At 53.8% G+C, this 18,171-nt stretch overlaps 6 protein-coding genes across 6 annotated transcripts; 2 read left to right on the top strand and 4 right to left on the bottom strand.

Moving 5' to 3' along the window:
• Positions 1–566: 566 nt before the first annotated feature.
• C8Q71DRAFT_910524 (uncharacterized protein) lies at positions 567–2,430 on the bottom strand (the record flags this gene model as incomplete). Its single annotated transcript, XM_047929094.1, has 7 exons — positions 567–903; positions 962–1,110; positions 1,164–1,271; positions 1,324–1,485; positions 1,540–1,623; positions 1,684–1,791; positions 1,858–2,430. 7 exons carry the CDS (start codon positions 2,428–2,430, stop codon positions 696–698), a joined length of 1,392 nt encoding a protein of 463 aa, XP_047774954.1. The 3' UTR covers positions 567–695.
• Positions 2,431–2,813: 383 nt separating this feature from the next.
• Positions 2,814–5,920, bottom strand: C8Q71DRAFT_798855 (uncharacterized protein; the record flags this gene model as incomplete). Its single annotated transcript, XM_047925851.1, has 8 exons — positions 2,814–3,025; positions 3,305–3,617; positions 3,688–3,882; positions 3,944–4,561; positions 4,625–4,983; positions 5,050–5,341; positions 5,406–5,625; positions 5,679–5,920. The coding sequence occupies 8 exons, from the start codon at positions 5,918–5,920 to the stop codon at positions 2,814–2,816; spliced, it is 2,451 nt and encodes an 816-aa protein (XP_047774953.1).
• Positions 5,921–6,052: 132 nt separating this feature from the next.
• C8Q71DRAFT_714938 (uncharacterized protein) lies at positions 6,053–6,758 on the bottom strand (the record flags this gene model as incomplete). Its single annotated transcript, XM_047921009.1, has 2 exons — positions 6,053–6,469; positions 6,525–6,758. 2 exons carry the CDS (start codon positions 6,756–6,758, stop codon positions 6,053–6,055), a joined length of 651 nt encoding a protein of 216 aa, XP_047774952.1.
• Positions 6,759–7,906: 1,148 nt separating this feature from the next.
• C8Q71DRAFT_780776 (uncharacterized protein) lies at positions 7,907–9,413 on the bottom strand. The gene is made up of 6 exons (XM_047924856.1): positions 9,299–9,413; positions 8,874–9,234; positions 8,690–8,815; positions 8,463–8,617; positions 8,175–8,397; positions 7,907–8,095 (listed from the first exon to the last, which is right to left on the bottom strand). The coding sequence occupies exons 2-6, from the start codon at positions 9,113–9,115 to the stop codon at positions 7,984–7,986; spliced, it is 858 nt and encodes a 285-aa protein (XP_047774951.1). The 5' UTR covers positions 9,116–9,234; positions 9,299–9,413; the 3' UTR covers positions 7,907–7,983.
• A 1,400-nt stretch (positions 9,414–10,813) lies between these two features.
• C8Q71DRAFT_287743 (uncharacterized protein) lies at positions 10,814–13,246 on the top strand. Its single transcript, XM_047917556.1, has 6 exons — positions 10,814–10,961; positions 11,023–11,095; positions 11,142–11,195; positions 11,268–12,349; positions 12,402–12,893; positions 12,957–13,246. Exons 2-6 carry the CDS (start codon positions 11,079–11,081, stop codon positions 12,989–12,991), a joined length of 1,680 nt encoding a protein of 559 aa, XP_047774950.1. The 5' UTR covers positions 10,814–10,961; positions 11,023–11,078; the 3' UTR covers positions 12,992–13,246.
• A 978-nt stretch (positions 13,247–14,224) lies between these two features.
• C8Q71DRAFT_287535 (uncharacterized protein) lies at positions 14,225–16,653 on the top strand. The gene is made up of 6 exons (XM_047917555.1): positions 14,225–14,471; positions 14,539–14,617; positions 14,674–14,723; positions 14,782–15,866; positions 15,931–16,401; positions 16,462–16,653. Exons 1-5 carry the CDS (start codon positions 14,398–14,400, stop codon positions 16,392–16,394), a joined length of 1,752 nt encoding a protein of 583 aa, XP_047774949.1. The 5' UTR covers positions 14,225–14,397; the 3' UTR covers positions 16,395–16,401; positions 16,462–16,653.
• The last annotated feature ends 1,518 nt before the right edge of the window (positions 16,654–18,171 follow it).

Genomic DNA, 18,171 nt, shown 5'->3' with positions numbered 1-18,171 from the left:
ATTACGGAATGCGAGTCGACTCGGGCCTACTGGGAATCGCGGACCGCACATTGAAGGTAGGCTGGGACAATTTGCGAATGTTCGCTTCGGTGTGTATGGTTCTGTCAAACTGGCGGTCAATGCCATAAACACGGTATCAGTGACGAATAAAATCAGTCAGTCTTGCCAGCGAATGCTAGCTGCAGTGAACCGTGTTCTTTAGCGCCGACATCATAGTGTGGAGATACAGTACCCTTGCCGCTACACCGCCGGGTGGCCGCGACTTCAGTGAAATGTTGGTCGTAACAATGTATCATACATCGGTCGGAATATAAAAGCTTTGTTGAGATCATCTTTGATCTGATAATTTTACGACCATAGTAGAAATGACCTACCGGAAGGAATAACATAACAGGCTTGCGTCGAGAGTCGAGGCAGGCTCGCATGAACCTTGGATCGATATTGCGGTTTGGCACGTGACATGGGCGGTCAGGCGGCCTCGGGCCAGCGACGTGGCCCCGCTCCCCGTAAATGGCTGATTCATGCGATTCTCGTAATGGACAGTTGAGGCTTTCGCCCTGCGCATCGATCGTCTAAACGGCATTCAACATACTGTAATAGACATGATACGATACAGACATATCAACGAGGACAGGTAATGAGCTCCACCAGCAAGACGAGAACCCAGGTAAGATTTCATTGGGATGCAAGCGACCTTACTCCTCGTCGTCCTCATCGTTCTCGTCAGCGTCTGCATCGGCTCCCTCGTTCACCGCTTGAATGTCGACCTTGAAAGACTCTACGACGTTCGCGGTTGTAGCTTGCAAAAGGCTGAGCTCGTTCTGCGAGTAGCTCGTCATCGCGACGTCCGAGGCGCTCTCGCCATACTGGGCGACATCACCCTTGAGCGCGCCAGCGAAGACCCTACGAGAGAGAACAACAGGTGAGTTACTCATCAGCATACTGCAGGAATATATCATACTCGCTGATTGCCAGCTTTCTCTCTTCAACATTTGTGATCGGAGCGAACGTCGTACGAATGTTCAGCAGTGCAATGTCGATCTCTTTCCAGAAGTTGAGCTTCTTCTTGCCTTTCTTCTTACGCTTCTTGATCTGGCTCGTCAACAGGCGCTGCGCGATGATCAGTCCGAGATAGGCTTGATGATCAAACCGAGGACACGAACCAAGAAAGCAAAGCGTCCCCAATGTGCATGGACGACTTTCATATCGTGCGTCATCAGTGTCTTCGTGAGTTGATAGATGTTATCTTTGTTCTTAATTGACAACTCAATCTGTACGACCGTGTGAGACACGGACAGCGTGGAATGCATCAACACACTGTACGTAAACTTTCAGCGTGACAACGTGACGTGCCTTCGTCTTTAAACTGTTCCGTAACATCGCCAGCTCATGCGAGACGACCGCCCTCACTGCAGCCCAGTCGGCCGGGTCGTTGCGATGAGCAGCGTCAAGGTTGATCAAGTGAAGATTGCGCTCGAGGTGCGTCTGACTCCGTGCTGTCAATCGCTGTACAGCTCTGATGTGGAGGATCGGACTGACCATGATGTGGTTCAGCACATTGCTCTGGTAAGCAGGGACATTCGCAGCGAGCAACACTGCAGCGACAACGGCGCGTACACGGATCTATAAGTAATCCGTGAGCACAAGTCGTCCTCAATGTCCTCCGAAGCACTGGGGACGCACATGAAAGTCCGGATGCCTCGAGATGATCTTGAAGTATCTATTCAGTATGTCGTTACCCATTTTAATGAGGTGGATCTTGAGGTCAATCAGCATCTCTGGAACTGACAGCTGCACGCGAATCAACAGGACGTCATCAACAACGTGCTTGTATCACAGAAGGTCTGCCTTGCATACCCCAACATAGGTGAGCACCTCCTCGAGTTGCGCAGATGTCAGCCCAGCCTTCATGCTCTTCTCCGTAGCAATGGCGCGTAACAGTTGGCCTGGGATACTCTGCCGGGCGGGACCTGTTGGAGGTGCGTAATCATCATCCTCTCGCGAACGGCGTCGGCCCAGAACACTGGGTGGCTGAAAGCCCATCGTTGCACCGAGGTTGACGGGCAACTCGGCGCTCGATCCCGACGGCTGTACAGGGCCCATACCATCGTTAGGGCCTGGCATGGTGTATGACCCAGGCGGGGCCATATCTGGTGCAGGCGAGGCACCACGGGGAGTACTGGGCATGGATGTCAGGCCGGTAGTGCCGCTGAAGTCGAACGGTGTGGATTGATTCGACGGGTTCTCATTGTTCTGCGAGGACAAGACCTGGGGCGGTGCCACAGTGCGCGGAGGAGCGAGGCCAAGAGCTGCATAGAGAGCAGCCGAGTTGACCTGCTGGCTGCTTGACATGTTGTCGGAGCGGTTGGCGATGCTGAGCTGTCGTGGCAGGTCGAGGAAAATGTCGGGGGATGGCTGGCAACCAACCATGCCGTGGCAACCCCCTTGCCATTGCGTTCTTATCTCCTCACGTGTCCAAGGCCGCGCACGGCGCATGTCGGCCTCTGACCGAAACGGTTTTGTCAGATCCAGATCTGTGTGCTGATGCGCCGCGGGGGTCACTGTGCTTCGCGAACGTTGAAGGTGCGATACAGCCGGTTCCAAAGCATACATTTATTAATAAAATACAGTACGAATATCAGCCTCTCGAGCCGCTGATGCGACAGGGTCTGCCGTCACACGCTTCCGTTTTTTGCGAGGGTGTGCAGCATCTGCGGCCGCTGGTGGATCGGGATTGTCGAGGTATTCATCGGCGTGTACCTCGAGCTCTGGGAACACCGAGGCTACCATAGCATGACTCGTGTCTGCTGCATTCACGGGAAGTGGTCCCTGCGGTAGTTGAGGCGGTTCAGAGCTGGCGTGCTCGTCATTCCCAGTACGTCCATGTCCATGCCCATTTCCACGCCCATGTTCTGATCGGTGCCCGCGCCCGCCCCCACGCCCACGCCCACGAGCACGAGCACTCCCGCGCCCGCGACCATTCCCATGTACAGGAGGCTCTGGCACAGTCGACACATTGTGCAAACTTGAAGAGGCCGGCGTACCAAGTTGACGTCGCTGTCGCGGGCCGCGCGGGACAATCAGCGAGTCTAGACTCGGGGGCTCGGAAGCGTCGCCTTCAGGCATATTCAAGTCACCGGCTTCAGCAGTCTGAAGTTCATCTCAGGATGGTGCGTCCAAATCAGAATAGGAAATATGATGCTCACCATTCGAGTAGTATCATTGGGTGTTTCATCATCTTCGGCGAGCAGATCCAGGGAGGCGGGCTGATTGGTGAGCCGCAACGCATCCTCTGCACGCTTACGGATTGCGGCATCTTTTGTGAGTTTCTTCTGTAGTTTCTGGTCGCGCAAGGACACCGCAGCGTCCTTATGCAATTGAGCACGGTCTGTGAAGAAGACGGGTTTGACCCGCAGCGGTTCTGGCAACGCTTCTCGCAGGAGTCGCTGATTGTGCAGTGCGAGTACGTTGACAACATAATCAGTACTGTCATGATGTTTAGTGATGGCACGAGTGCGGGTCGTCTCTTCGCGCTCTTGTCGGATTGACTCCGTGCCCGTTTCCGAGCAGCCATGTTTGCTGCAATCGTGCTGGATATTCACAGCACAGACTATGTCCTAGAAGGGCCGCAACACGTGCAATCAGTAAGACTGATGCATGTCTGAGAGTAGAATACAAAGACGGTACCTGTGCTGGATATAGCCGGACATCACCAGTTCTGTGAAGAGTAGGCATGCGTAGTTTCTGGTGAGGAGCATCGTCAAGCTGGGACATTTGGACCACAACAACTCGGAGTGATCTTGACGAGTGATCTGAAGTGTTACTCGGGGTTCCAAATAAGATCTCGACGACGGAAGCGAATCCTAAGGGTGAGTATTGCCCCTATATGCAACGTCACGTTGAGCATCAAGTCAGAATGTTTGAATAAACATGTGCGGCTTACCCCTTCTTGACGAACGAGGACTTCATTCCCCACGCCTACAACGTCTCCTTCAGTAGCAACCACCGAAACAGCACTTTGCCAATGATAATCGCCATGTGGTGCGGTCAGACCGAGTCGACCAGCCTCTGTGTCCGTCCAATCTAGTACGCGGTCCGAGTCTTGCTTAGAATCTGTGCGTATGCGTGGGCCGCGCGGCTGCGCAGGAAACGTCATCCGCCCTGGCTCAGGAGGTTCGGGGATGTCTACGCCAAGAAGGTGTGCGTCGTGTCGGTCCGTTTTGAAGTGCTCTGTGACAGCTGCACCAGCACGGACCCACTGCTTTGACATCTTGTCTAGCCAGTAACCACCGGTGATCATGTGCCGGCAGCGATCTTGGTTTGCAAATGCCATAGCGATGTCGCGGCTAGGTGCCTGGCGATTGCTGTGGATAGAACACAGCCGGAATATTCGATTGAACGACTCATAGCGCTCTGTAGAGAACAACAGCGCGGGGCCGAAACGTTCGATGTGATCGGGCAGGTGTGAGAGTATGTGGAACTTGTTCTTCAGAGTTATCAGCGATGGGGATTGTTTCGCGGCAAAGTCCATGACATCGCGTATTGCATCACGCAGGTCTTTCTATAGCGCCAACAGCGTCAGATCTTTGTTTGAGAATTGATTCATATATTAGTTATGCCTTACCACGTAGGCCGACATGTTTGTGATCTCTGTCTCCCAGATGAGAACCGTCAAGCGACCAAGTGCGAACCATGTATCCTGAAGATCCTGGTCGACCAGTCCACAGACCGCAAATGCCATAATTTGGCTGAGGGTCTTGAAGTGCTTTCCGATCAAACTACTGCGATAACGGCATAGATAGTCAGCCATGATGTTTGGGATTCTCAAGCCTGACCGCCCGAGAGAGCTCAGCTTGGCGCGGAACTCGGCAAACTTTCCCTGTTTCTCGAGAATCCAGACGGTCTGGCCCCAGAAATATTTGATTATTCCCAGTATCACCGTGTGAAGCGGTTCAACTGGTGTGTCCTTGTGGACGTCGAAACCTGAATGCATGTTACTCAGATATCCAACAATATGATGTCCGTAGATGGCATTTGGACGGTGCATACCTTCCATACGGAGCAAAGGGTTCATGGTTGTCGTATCTTTTTTCTTCAGAAGCTCTTCTGTCAGATGTTTGTTGACTTCTTCCGGGCTGACTGCTTTCCGTGTTGGTGTTGAACGGCGAAGAGCCTTGCCAATTGCCACAAGCCGGTTGATGATAGGCATCGCAAAAGAATCCTTCACTCCTGACGTCGAGATTGCGTCTTTTAGCCGCTTGTCCGCAGCAGCGTGAGTCGCCATGATCAAATGTTGAAGGATTGCATCTCGGGTTTCATTGACCGTGCGAGCGATTCCTGGCTGTATTGCATAGTCAGTGTAAGGTTCCTGATGGCATATTGGCCGCCGGGCTTTGGAATCACACCTCCATGAGTGTTTTGAAGCCCTCGTCTGACTCCCTAAACTCTTTGGTTCCGCCAGCATGGCAGCAACGACAGAAGAAATTTCCTCCAAGCCCAATGTGGCTGCAGAGCTCTGCCTGCATGGGGTTGTCACCGGGAAGCAACATCAGCCATGGACGCACAAGGACATGACATCCTTTAACCGAGTCCCAGGCTTTGATTGGCTCGCCATTGCAGATTTCCCTGAGTCATTGATTGAGATTCTGGACGGTATATAGTGTATATTATCGACGTACCGGAGCTCAGAGCAAATACCTTCAATTATCTCCATTGGGGATGCATGAGGAGATGTCGCCACGAAACGGATGTGGCAATCCTGGTCCAGCATCTCACGAGGAAGTCCGCCATTCGACAGGTAGCATGAATAGTGAACGTTCCACTGCTTCGTACTGTTCCCGGAGACGTCGTCAATGAAGACGATGACAGGCGGGCATTCCCACTCAAGTCCGTCAGCGAGCAGTCGATCCGGATTTGGCATCTTCTTTGCGAATTCTGCCGACTCAGCTGACGGTGATGCCAAAATAAGGAGACATGTCAGTGCAAAGTTTGATGAGATGGAGGAAGACAAGCATCTCACATGCCAATACGTCGCGGCCGGCATTCCAATTGTCTATGTCAAGCCAATTGGATTGAAAATTTTCACACGCCATGATCTCCTTTGTGTCCGTGACGAATAGACCGTTCTGCAATGTACAAAATGTGGGCACTCAATAGGATGCCCCACGGAGTGTAGAACAAGTTGATGGCATACCACATGAGCACGCCTCTCGACGACATAGCCCACTGCCCACAAAGCGCGGTCTTCCATCTCAAAGAAGCGAGTCGGTATGAACCACCGCCCATCGGCACAATGCACAAGCTCGTCCACATAGAAGTCTTTCCCTTTGAGACGAACCATTGGCGTGAGGAGGAAGTCGGGCGCGTCAACAAGCCACTTTTTCGAGTGCCATGCCTGAGACACAGCCTTTGTCTGCACGAGCTGCGGATGGCAATGTATCTCCCGTCGTGTGTCCGGGTGTGCATAGTCCTGCAGAGTTGAGTTATTGCATCAATGTTGATGGCTCACACGGTCCAGGGCTTACCTTCGCAATGGTATCCCGGATTGTATTACGGTAATACACGTTCCCTGACGTGGCCGTGACCTTGACAGTCGGATTGCCTAACGACTCAAGGGCCTCACGCTGAAACTTCTCCACTCCGTAGAGCGAGGGTACATCGCGAGCTCCCAAGTCCTTTCCCCAGGCAAGGATCGCCTCCTGTTGTGCACGCGAGAACCGGAGGCGCGGAGAGCTAAAGAGAACATCTGTTTTCATCATCTGGTATGCCCGCGCCCAAGGTCACTAAGAAGCTACATAAACACGGCGAAATCACGACTGACCGCGCGGTTTGGGTATGGCCAATATTCGCTTGTGTTGCTTGCATCGGATCCGAACATCGCTTTGGATATCTCTTGTGCAGTTGCTGCACTAACTGATTTGCAAATACCACGTAAGGATACAAATTGCATACACTTCTCGGACTCACACCGACAAGCGGTCCGGATGGAATAGTACGTACACTGAGTAATATCCCCGTGCGATGAGGATCCCGCCATGCCCGAATTGTCTAACAACTCTCCGACATCGAAAGCGTCCATCAATGCAGGAGCCTCGTCTTGATTAGTGATTGCCTCGAAGAGCCCCGCACCATCTAGAACCTCGTGCAAGCTTACAGCCAGTGAATCCTCGAATTCCTCGCCTGCAGAGAAAAGAGGTTTGCCAGACAATACATCCTGCAGCTCACGAGATATTGACGCGGCCTGGGGTGCCTCAGTTTGGCGTCTCGAAGCGGCGGACTCGGTACTTGATCCTTGGTACATGGCATCAGGATTTCGGGGACGGTGTGAAGGGACTTCTGACTCACCTGTGTCATGAATACCGGCATTCCACAGCTCGGCATGATCCCATTCAGCGTGCGTTTGGTATTGAGGAAAGTCATCGATATCTGGGACATCCTCGACGGTCGTGTGTAATGACCGTGATTTGTGCGACGACTTCACGGCCTGGACTGCCGCAGTGGCTGCTTGAGCCTGTGTGCGCATCAGTGCTGCGACAGCCTCTCGATGTGCCAGTGATGTCTCATGATGATGCAAATGCGCCAATTTGGCCCAGCTCTTGCCACTGGTAATTTTACAGACTTTACATCGCCCGTATTGGCCGTCAACTTCGAAGTCTGCCCACAATCCAAGTCAGGTGAGTGCACGCTGAGACACCAGAGCATACACTTGTGACTGACCCTGCGGACGTGTGAATGCTGGCATTATTATAGGTGTGTATGAGACCGTGAAGAGAATGGGCGGATGGAGCAACAGACAGTTCAGCGACGACCTTCAAGACGAGCGCGGCTCAATGGTGGCGCCACATTGGGGGCAACTCAGTTCAACCAGTTCCAGCAGACATCCCACCCGGCAGCCTTGACTGACATGTACCACAGACATACAGCAATCATTATAGGAGAATCCGAGTACTCAGACAGTTGGCATGCAAGTACGGTCTACAATTGCTATCCATCCTGCCGCCGCCGCTTTCGACCCGCCACTTCACTCTGCTCTTGAGAACTACCTGACTCCTCATGGCCGCTGTCTGAATTCTCTCTGTCGGAGTAGGTTACACCCCTAGCAAGAGAAGGAAGAGTATAGATCAGTATTGAGCCTCGTTTGTCTGGAGCCCAAACAGATCGAAGATTATGCTCACCGCCGAACAGGCACCCGGATGACCTGTGTCTGTTCATTTGGATCAAGCGACAGGAATGCTATATCTTGCTCCATGATTTTGATCTGAGTTGCTTGTAACACGACCGTGGAGCGGAGCTGAGAAAGCTCACGCCGCAGGTCACCGAGTTCTCGTCGCATGTGCACAAGCGAGTCAGCACAGGGGTGACACTCAGCCGTTGTCGAAGTGCCATGCAATGACATGCCTTCAAGTACGTTCGGAGTGCTGCTGAGTCAGACATCCTCCAAGAAAAGGGAGCTATGCACGCACCGTGATCCACGGCCGAGACGTTCTCTATATCACTGGTATCTTCAGACCCTCCATCCAGCTTGTAGTCTTCGGAATCGGCCGTCGATGCTAGGAGGTTGTGTACATATTGGGAATCGGTTACTTGCGAGTCAAGAGCACCTCCGTCGGAGAGCTGTCTATGTCAGTCCACCATTATTCGGGACACTCAGTACAGAACAACTTATGACACGAGCATCGTTGTGACTTACTGGGCACCTCGTACTCGAGCGGACTCCGCAGCGCGTCGACGGGGAGCAGTACGACACGGGACGGTCACGTCGTCCAGAATCTGGGTCGGCGAGTACTCATCGTAGTCCATGGTGGGCGGCGCTGTACTTCGAGTCGAGGTCTGCGTGCAGATGCAAGTCAGATACGCACAGAAGACAGCCTGACCTTCGTCTCGTGACCATGTTCACTGTGCACATATCATGGTCGAGAGCCATTGTGGAGTCGACAGAGTGAGCAAGGCCATTAGTAGGAAGTTGCGAGGAGGTATCAAAGTCGGAGGGCAGAACGAGGGAGCGACAATGGTATGATATCGGATCGATGTTGCTGCGAGCGCTAGTACGGTATCTTTCGTTTACGCACGTGCGCCCTTTGGCCAACATCGACGGAATATCAGCCTGGTTATCCATTATCCCTCGTCGTCGTTCAATATCGATTCAATATCTACGGTCACCCGGTGGTGTAGAGGCGCGTGAGGGAGGCCCTTGGGCGAGCGGACGGAGGACCGCGGCATTTTTCGAGGAGTGCGGTGAGTCCGACGCTTGGCAGAGAGTCGACGCTGCGGGATACGCAGTCTGAGTATGTATGTACAGAAAACGGTGATTGGAACGGCAAGTAGGCTGCCAGTGCCGCTCGTGGCGACGGTGGCGGCGCACGACCGCACGTGATGTCAAAGCGGCCGTCGCCACCGTAAGTTCAACTTGGACTCGTCCTCCTCGCTTGGCCTTGTACTGAATTGTACATGTACTCTTGGTTGTCTGACAAGCTTTCGTATGCATCTCGCATCGGACGCTTGCCGGATACTATGATATGCAACGGAGACTAGTACTCGCATCGCCCATCTTCCGCGAAGACTGACTCAAGGTGAACACGCCTGAACACGCCCGAACGCCTTTGCGCAGACGCAGCCAATCGATATGTAAGCCCGACCATGCCGTGTCCCGATCACGGACGACCAGTGAGGTCTAATTGGTACACACAGGTCTCCATCTCAACGGTTCATCGCCTGTGATTGAACGAGACCGACTAAAAGTTGACTTCGCAAGTATATCGCCCCTTCATGTGCAATCCGCAGAGATAACCAGTTTATCACCGGCCGGCGTTGTTCAATGAGGACTCCGACTTGGCTTGGTACGTACGACACGTACCGCGACGCCATACCATGCGCCTTGTTTATTTAACTCCTCGTTCGGGACAGGAACCTGCAGCTCGACGGAGTCCCGAGGTATGCAGAGCAAGATGTCCCGTGTCGCCGTCGGTTGCCCCTGGTCATCGCTCGACCATGCCCGATCATTGGCCAAAGTCGCGTCGCGTTCAAGTGAGCAACTCTTTGAGTGTCCTCTCACAGTCCGCCGGTCCGGAGCTCACTGTCCAACCTCATGTGCGTCAGCCTTCACGTGAGCCCGTCATGGGCCCTTCAGCACAAGGCCCCGTTTTCGAGTTTCCGTGGCACTGTCAGGTGCTATTCTCATTATTGCAAGTACGTACGTCTTATTAGTTGCTAAGCTCGAATGCTGACCGCGCTTGCGTGCCCACCCAGTCTCCCTACTGTGAACGACCTTCATGAAGGGACAGAGGAAGATCACAATAGTGGCTACCTCACATCTCTTCACGTTAGCCTGAGAGGCGATTCTGGGTGGCAATGATTGACGTGGTGAATTCCTAAATCAAGTAGTGCGTGATTTAGCAATCTTGGACCCTTGCTCATTTACTATGATGCAGAGAGATGAGGCGTCGGTTGTTCAGTACCTCACAGTGGACAACTCTCGAGACTGGGAATCGGATGTGAATTCCGTGTTCCTTCTAACGATGAGATGGGCCTCGCGAGTGAAAGCCGTCCCACTGTGACTATTGCCCTCGTGTACATAAGGCGCTGAGCGACAGATGACGCGCAGTGCGTGCATGTCAGTGGTAGTGGATCTAGCTGTAGTGCTTACTGGTACCTGGTGACGACCGTCTCGGCGAGAGCACTACTGACTATTAGGAGGGCTTCGCTCAGCCGTGCGATCGACGTACGACGGCGGCTTGTGCTCTCTAGGTCTCACTTGAGTTGCAAGGCAGTGCATAATAGCAGCATCGCACTGTTCCGGTGACTACTAGGCTAGCGTTAAACAGGACGAGGCGCATTCAACTTCGTTGCTTCCTAACATTGTCGTCCAGAGCCATACGGCCAGCGATGGCGTACGATCTGCTCGGTCGACTGCTCAAACGACTGATATCCCGCCGTCAAACAAAGCACAAAGACGCGCCGCCCAGGTGAGCTTGCAACAACTGTGCATAAGTCCTGTGATCTGATCTAGGCCGATAACCGATGTAGCGCAGCCAATGGTGCGCCCAAGAAGGGTGCAGCACGATTTCGAGTCGTAGGGATACATGGCGGCGGACAGAAGGTTCGTCCATCTCAGCTCAGAGATACGGGGTTGTTGACCTCAGAAGTCAGGAACAACCACCACACACTCGTGTCGACTTCAGGCCTCCGACGTACGTCAGGTGAGCTTCTGTCCGTTCCGCCGTCGGCGTTGACGCAATATGCATGCGCTTACATTGTGTATGGGTTCACAGCGACACGTACCCACGCCTTCCACTGGAGCTCTTTGAGCTCATACTCGATTACCTCCGACTCGATCTTCCAGCGCTCATGCGGTGCCGCCTCGTGTGCCGCGCATGGTATTGCACCGCGCGCCTACCACCCTTCCTCCTGACCGGAGAGTCCAACCTCAGGTTCACTCGAAGGAATGCGTTCGAAGAATTCGCGCGGCTCATCGGCGTGCGGGGGAACAGGTCGTACTTCCGGTTCTCGGAACTCGCGCTTACGCTGGTGGACGATCCAACACATCGCTTCGTTCACTTGTGGGCTCTGCAGGTCCCCGAGTACTTTCTGTCCGGGCTGCGGGTCCTCGCGCTGGCGGAACTCAACTGGACGACGACGAGGCCGCATGCTCGCTTCTTGCGGCGGCTCTCGCACTGTGTTACCCTGGTACAGCTCACGCTTTCGGGATGCCGCTTCCGCAATGCATCAGTGCCTCGAAATGTCATCAATTCGCTCCCGAGTCTCGAGGCCATCTGGCTTTGGGACACGAGATTTGACGATCTGCCGACATCGCTCTCGCTCATACCGCCCACGATCGCGCATCAAAGTCTCAAGTACATCCGCATCCGGAGCACATCTGGTAATGACTTGGCCGACAGCTTCGGGTCTGTCCATTCACAGAACCTGCTCAGTCTCTGTATCCAATATCAGAATATCACAACTCTTGGCTTGGACCTACGCTACGTTTCACCTTCGCATCTTCAGCGCGTCCTGCGCCATTATCACGGTCTATCAGAGCTGTGGCTGAACAACGCCTTCGACCCCACTCTTGAACTTGAAGGCGGGCTTCCTTTTGACGAGGCGGACCTCGGCGGACAACATACAGAACAACATCTTCGCACGCTGTCCGTATTCACCCTTCAAGACACGTCGACAGTCTGTGCGCTGCATATCCTGCGGCTCATCACTCCGTACATATCCCGGAACCTGTATGAACTGACAATTGAGCTCGTCGACCGCCCCTCTGCGGCGCTTCTGCGGAGCGTCACACGAGTATTAGAGCTGACTGGACCTGGCCTCACGCGCATGAAGTGGACGAACGAGAAGGGAAATGGTAAACGTTTGCTCCATTCAGACCGAGGCTGAATCTTGCTGACGCTGCATAGTGTTGGATGCCGTGCCGTGTACCTCTTCGAACACTTCCTTGAGACGACTCATGATAACGCTCTGCCTTGAACCATCGCCAGGTTCGACCCAGAGATGTCTCACGGCAGTGCTGGCAAACATCACCAGCCCGCATCTGCGGAGCCTTATCATCTCGATAAACTTTCTTCAGCCCCCGTCACCTTCAAGTCCAGGCGAAGATCGTCCTATGACCATGACAAACGACGCACGGCACTCGAGGTCCGCCTTCCACCGTGTGCTGGCGCGAGAAGTCTTCGACCACTTCGCAGACAATATTTCAAGCGCGAGGAGCATCATAATTCATGTCAGTACGCGGCAGATACGGGAAGATACTGTCTTGGTCTCCGCGATCCACGCCCATATGGTCGACCTCTTTGCGCCGTGGTTACGTCGCGGGTTCCTCGCGCTTGACTTCGAGGGTAGGCGTGATGTGTCGCAGTATGCCAATCAATCCTTCTCCTCGTCATTCTCGAGTGAGTCCTTCTTCCTCTGTGACGAGGCGAGTACACTGCTTGATCCTACTGATTTGCTCGAAGAGGTGTACCGAAGAATCAGAGACATACGACACTGAACGAAGCGGGAGTGTTGGGAGCGCGAGATTTCGGACACGGGAAGGATAGACGAATGAGACTAAGTATACGAGTATGCAAAGGGTCACGCATAGGCCTGGCCGACGAACCCATGCACGACACGTAGCATGACTGGACCGCGTCCGACCCTCGGCTTTCGAGCTGGTTATCGTCAACTTGAAGGCCGATCAGGCAGGACGCGGATGGAGGTCGATTGCAGACTCCTCGTTCCGTGAGGTTCGTGCGAGCTGTTATGAAGACAGATGCATAAGGTTGCGCGGTCGCTGAGCGGAGTGCGGGTCACTAGTATGTACTGTCAGTTTCAGCGACCGCAGCCACGTATATCACGTGCGAGTCGCTGCGCGCCCGTCAGCATGTCTGACATCATCCAAACTTCTCTCTTGCTATGAACGCCCTCGCACGGATTAGGCCCTGTCTGCCTCGAGAATGGCGCATGTATACACTGCTTCCAAACTGCGTACTGCGACTACACCGGGATCTGAAGCTGAACCGAAATACAACAGTGGTCATTCCGATATACGCCGAAAGTGGTGAGCGTCAATAATCGTCATAAGCCCGTATAGCTGATTCTGCACAGTCAACGGAGCCAGGGTATCTGGTCAAACATTCGTCTTCACAGAATATGTACTTAGTACCGCCGTGGTCCAGCGCGCCTCCCCACATGCGAAGCTCGCCTCATTTCTGCGGCGCGCTCAAGAGGCAGGTGTGAGCCCTTTCGTGACGTGAAGTTGAGCGGCGGAGCCGTCGCTTCTCTGCGTCACTCGGCTTCAGGTCTCTAGACTGTCTCTAGCGTTCTCGGGTTTCAGCCCCGCGAGCACGATCATGCATCCCAGGTCAACGGCGGGGTATTGGCGCTCCATCGTATGTTGTCGGGGTGTCGCTCGTGTTGTTGCCGAGCTCAGTGGTTCTGAATTCGAGTTCACTTTGTCGCATGGATTCAATGTGACTGTCCGGACGTCCACAATTACATACGCGCATGTATGCGTGTCTGCGATGCGAGCGCGGCGCTAGTAGTATGCTGTGCTACATAGGCTCAGCAACTGCTCAGCGCTCAGCGCTCAGCTTTGGTTAAGAACATCTGCCACTGCACTGCATCTGAATCACGCCGCAAAACTTACTCATAGCGCCTGGGGCAGTGCAGCCTGACGTTGGTCATTCACAAGAAATTCAGAAGCGTAGCAATTGGAGAGCGTGCGCAGCGGGGGAAGATACGACCACACTGTGCAATATGGTTCAAGTACAGCGAGATCACTAGTACTCCTCAATTGCCGGACAGAACCGGTCGGCCGTCTAGGTCGCGGACAGGATCAGCTTTTATGATCATGCAGGCTTGACTCCCGTAGCTCTTTTCGTCCCCCTCACTACTCACCAGAGCTTATTGCTTGGGATGGCTCGAGAAATGCTTATCCGACTGTTTCCTGGCACTGCGCGCCGCAGAGCGAGAGACAAGACCCGACGAAGGTATGATCTCAACGTCATCACGGTCGCAAAGCTTTCATAAGCAGCTGTATCTAATTCATGCCGACAGTGGGCGGAAGAATGAAGCCCAGGAGCTACCACCTACGATGACCGCACATTCGCCAACAAGTATACCGAGTATGCTGAAGGTTTGTCTCTATCTATGCATGGTAGCATCACATGACGAGGTCGTTTCTACCACCAGACCGTACAAGGCTGGGTCTGCAAACTGACCCGCCACCGTGATGATCAAAGGTCAATCAATGTATGGTGTTGGACGCAGACTGTGAAACTGATACTTGTGGATGTATAGCGACACATACTGTCCGCACCTCCCATTCGACCTTGTCGAGCTCGTTATCGAGTTCTTCCGGTTCGACCTCCCCGCACTTGCCACCTGCTCCCTCGTCTGTCGCGCTTGGTATGGTGCTACACTCCGACACTTCCCTCATCGAGATCGGACATACAAATTTCATCAGAAGAGTGCTTTCAACACATTCGCACGTCTCGTCACTTCACAGAAGAACAGACCGTATTTTGGATCCGCCTTCCACGCTCTAATAATTGTGGACGACCCCATGGACCGATTTGGGCACGTGTGGACGCTGCGCCTTCCTGAAAGCTTTCTCGCCAAGCTATTGTACCTCGAGTTAGAGGCCGTGGATTGGAGATCTACCCGACTACAACCCTGCTTCCAGCGTCTCTCGTACTGCACCAACGTCGAACGTCTGGGTCTCACAGACTGCCGTTTTCGCAACGTATCACTACTTCGAACAATCATCAACTCGCTGCGAGGTCTCAAGCGTATCTCGCTGCGAAACATAACATTTGACACTCCGCCGACATCATCCCCTCCGAGCCTGAGTACATCATCTACGATCACACATGGACGGCTCCAAGAGATTCGGCTCCGGAGTACTGTTGATGGCTTGACAGACATCGTCGGGCCTGTTCATTCACAGAATCTGCTCAATCTGTGTCCTAGATACTCAACTATCACCTCTCTCGAGTTGGATTTACGGTACTTTTCCTCCATTCTACACCTGGAGCACTTCATACTTTACTTTCACCAGCTCTCCGTGTTGAACTTGGGGTACATGTTTAACTCCGATTCAGGGCCGGAACGCGAATTCGACACCGGCACGCCCCCTGCATATTTACATCCTCGGCGCCACTCCAAGTCTGTTTCGCATCTGGTCCTCGACTACATGCCGGCAGGGTGTGCTACGCAAGTTCTGCAGTTGGTCGGGCGATCCATACTCATGACTACGGATGCGTGGCTGAGTATCTCGTTGGCCGATCGCCCATCCGCAGATGAACTGCGAATCTTTGCGTGTTCCCTGCAGCAATTCAATACCCACCTCAAATATCTTGATTGGAAAAACTTACAAGGAAACGGTAACGTCTGATTATTCTTGGCTAGCGGGTTCTGCACTGGGTTTGCTCACTCGATGATACGTAGATCTGGATGCTGTGCCGTGCACCGCGCATAATACGTCCCTCACTTGGCTCGAAGTCAGTTTGTGCCTCGCGCCATCGCGATATATACTTCACAGATCTCTTCTGCACGTTTTATCCAACATCACAAATGAACATCTGCGGAGGATCGCTATTGGTGTCAAGTTGTCTCATCTCACAGCACCTCGGAGCCGAAGCGGGTGTTCGCTCACGACAGTCGATACGCGGGTCTCTACATCCGCTTTCCACGATGTTCTGTCCCGGAGCGTTTTCAAGTCCTGGCAGGGTTTTAGTGCACTCATCGTCATCAACATGAAGGAGTTACGGGACAACGATGCCCAGGTCTCTGCGATCAAGCTCCACATGGTCGACCTCTTTAGGCCGTGGTTGGATCGCGATATCCTAGACCTCGAATTCTACATCGGCCCTGACGCTCCCGAGATCATCACCCATACTCCTACATCTTGAATTTCCAGTGAGTGAATCAGTTCGACCTTCGTAACGACACGACTGATACATGCTGCTTGCTGATCAGCGCGAGTAGTAGGCGTGTAATGCCGATAGTAGGACGCCGTCAGACGACTAGGAAGCGCAGGGAAGGAGGCATGTGCTGTGAGGATGCAGATATGTTGGAAGAACAGCTGGGCGAGCTAGAGGAGACGGCAAAGGACTGTAACGACGTGCATCGTCCGCGAGAGAGCTATTTATCGAGTCAACCAATCCACTCGCGATCGTAGGATACCTCGCGGGGCGAACGGGCTAGTGCAATTAGTAGCACGGCGCGAATACATCGCGAGGCCGCTGTGCTGCCTGAGAGCATTAGCCATATGGTTAGCTGCGATTTGCTACTCTACAGCAACTAGCTCAATGATCGGGACCGCAGAGATCGTGCTTACATACGCTACAGCTACCAATGCGACGCATAAATGACTTTGAGGACGGGGCCCATTCCTCACTACGAGAGCAAGCTCGTGCACACGTACAGGCAGAATAGCAGACGCAGTCTATCGTCGCGCGCGGAGCCCATCGTACTGAGACCAAGAGACAACAAGATGGGACGACTGTCGGCAATCGGATGCATCATTGTATGCGCGCATGGGCGCGGGGCTTCACAAGGGCGTTCTGTGGCCTCCGACAACGCATATATGCGGTGCTGGACGCCTGCAGGGGAAAGGAAACGCACCTCGGACGGACGTTTGTTCGTTGTATGCGCACACATCGCGCGTTCGAATGACTGGTGCTGCTACTTCATCCTAAGAGCCATATTGTCATTATCCATAGCAAACTGGAACAGTGTGAGTGGCAGCGAGCCAACGGCGTACAAAAGGCGAGACACGCGGCGTCGCGCGATCCGGCTACACTCGTCCAGAGAACTCGGTCACTGGGCGGGAAGATAGCCAAGGGAGCGTGGTCGTTGATTCAGAGGCTCTGCGGATCAAATCCAACAGTACTCGTGGTTGCTGAGCGACGCACATCGGTGGTCGCGCCGTCCCGTCTCGGCGCGGAACGGCCAGCATAGTAGCCGTCGGTCGCTAGCTTGGGCACATCTAGATGAGTACCACAGTACTCTTCCGACTTGAGAACCACAGGTGACGACGGATGTTATGCCGTCAGAAGGCTGTTCTATACACTGAGCGCGATACACACCTCGTACGCCGCCATGCCCCCCTCGAGATCCACCTCGGCTGACTTCTCTCCGTCACCCTCCGCGATGTACGGCTTCTCAGACAGAGAACCAATTGGCGAGCGTTTTCTCCGCGGCGAGACGATGGAACGAAGCCACAGCATGATACGCTGGATGCCTGGAAGATTTTCCGCGTTCGAAGCTGCGTTCCCTTTGGCGACGAGCAGAAGGTCGGAGGGGCGACCAGATTTCTTGCGCGAGCGTAACCATCGTCAGACATACAGAGACAGTACGCCCGACAGGATGGACACGAACACTCCTACGATGTATGGCATGAGAGAAACAAGTATGGATGGGGTCGCTGCAGGCGGGGGAGCCGACGTGGTGTTCATGCTTCCTGATGGCGTAGCCTAGTGCTTGGGGCTGGATGTCGCGATTCAGAGAGGATGATGGGCATTATATATGTACCATCGAGAGCCGTCAGCCTCTGACTTTGAGTCTTTGACGTCGTTGTGCGACTTTGGTATCGACTGCGAGTGGCTGACTACCAGGGCCAGCTTCATAGGATTTGAGCGTCCCAGTGTCGTGCGTGCGCAGTTAAGTAATGTATGTTCTGCCAAA

Source organism: Rhodofomes roseus (assembly GCF_022264815.1).
Source record: "Rhodofomes roseus strain CIRM-BRFM 1785 chromosome Unknown C8Q71scaffold_24, whole genome shotgun sequence".
NCBI classification, from domain to species: Eukaryota; Fungi; Basidiomycota; class Agaricomycetes; order Polyporales; family Fomitopsidaceae; genus Rhodofomes; species Rhodofomes roseus.
This window is presented reverse-complemented; position numbering and strand designations above follow the sequence as displayed.

What these genes read in the sequence shown, in the direction of transcription:
- C8Q71DRAFT_780776 (XM_047924856.1), bottom strand. Translation starts at nt 9,115, where the DNA reads ATGGATAACCAGGCTGATATTCCGTCGATGTTGGCCAAAGGGCGCACG. An exon ending in AACATGGTCACGAGACGAAG is followed by an intron (nt 8,816 to 8,873) that starts GTCAGGCTGTCT and finishes CTCGACTCGAAG; the next exon opens with TACAGCGCCGCCCACCATGG. An exon ending in CGTCTCGGCCGTGGATCACG is followed by an intron (nt 8,398 to 8,462) that starts GTGCGTGCATAG and finishes ACGTACTTGAAG; the next exon opens with GCATGTCATTGCATGGCACT.
- C8Q71DRAFT_287743 (XM_047917556.1), top strand. An exon ending in AGGCCTCCGACGTACGTCAG is followed by an intron (nt 11,196 to 11,267) that starts GTGAGCTTCTGT and finishes ATGGGTTCACAG; the next exon opens with CGACACGTACCCACGCCTTC. An exon ending in CTTCTCCTCGTCATTCTCGA is followed by an intron (nt 12,894 to 12,956) that starts GTGAGTCCTTCT and finishes ATTTGCTCGAAG; the next exon opens with AGGTGTACCGAAGAATCAGA.
- C8Q71DRAFT_287535 (XM_047917555.1), top strand. Translation starts at nt 14,398, where the DNA reads ATGGCTCGAGAAATGCTTATCCGACTGTTTCCTGGCACTGCGCGCCGC. An exon ending in AGAGACAAGACCCGACGAAG is followed by an intron (nt 14,472 to 14,538) that starts GTATGATCTCAA and finishes TCATGCCGACAG; the next exon opens with TGGGCGGAAGAATGAAGCCC. An exon ending in GAAAAACTTACAAGGAAACG is followed by an intron (nt 15,867 to 15,930) that starts GTAACGTCTGAT and finishes GATGATACGTAG; the next exon opens with ATCTGGATGCTGTGCCGTGC.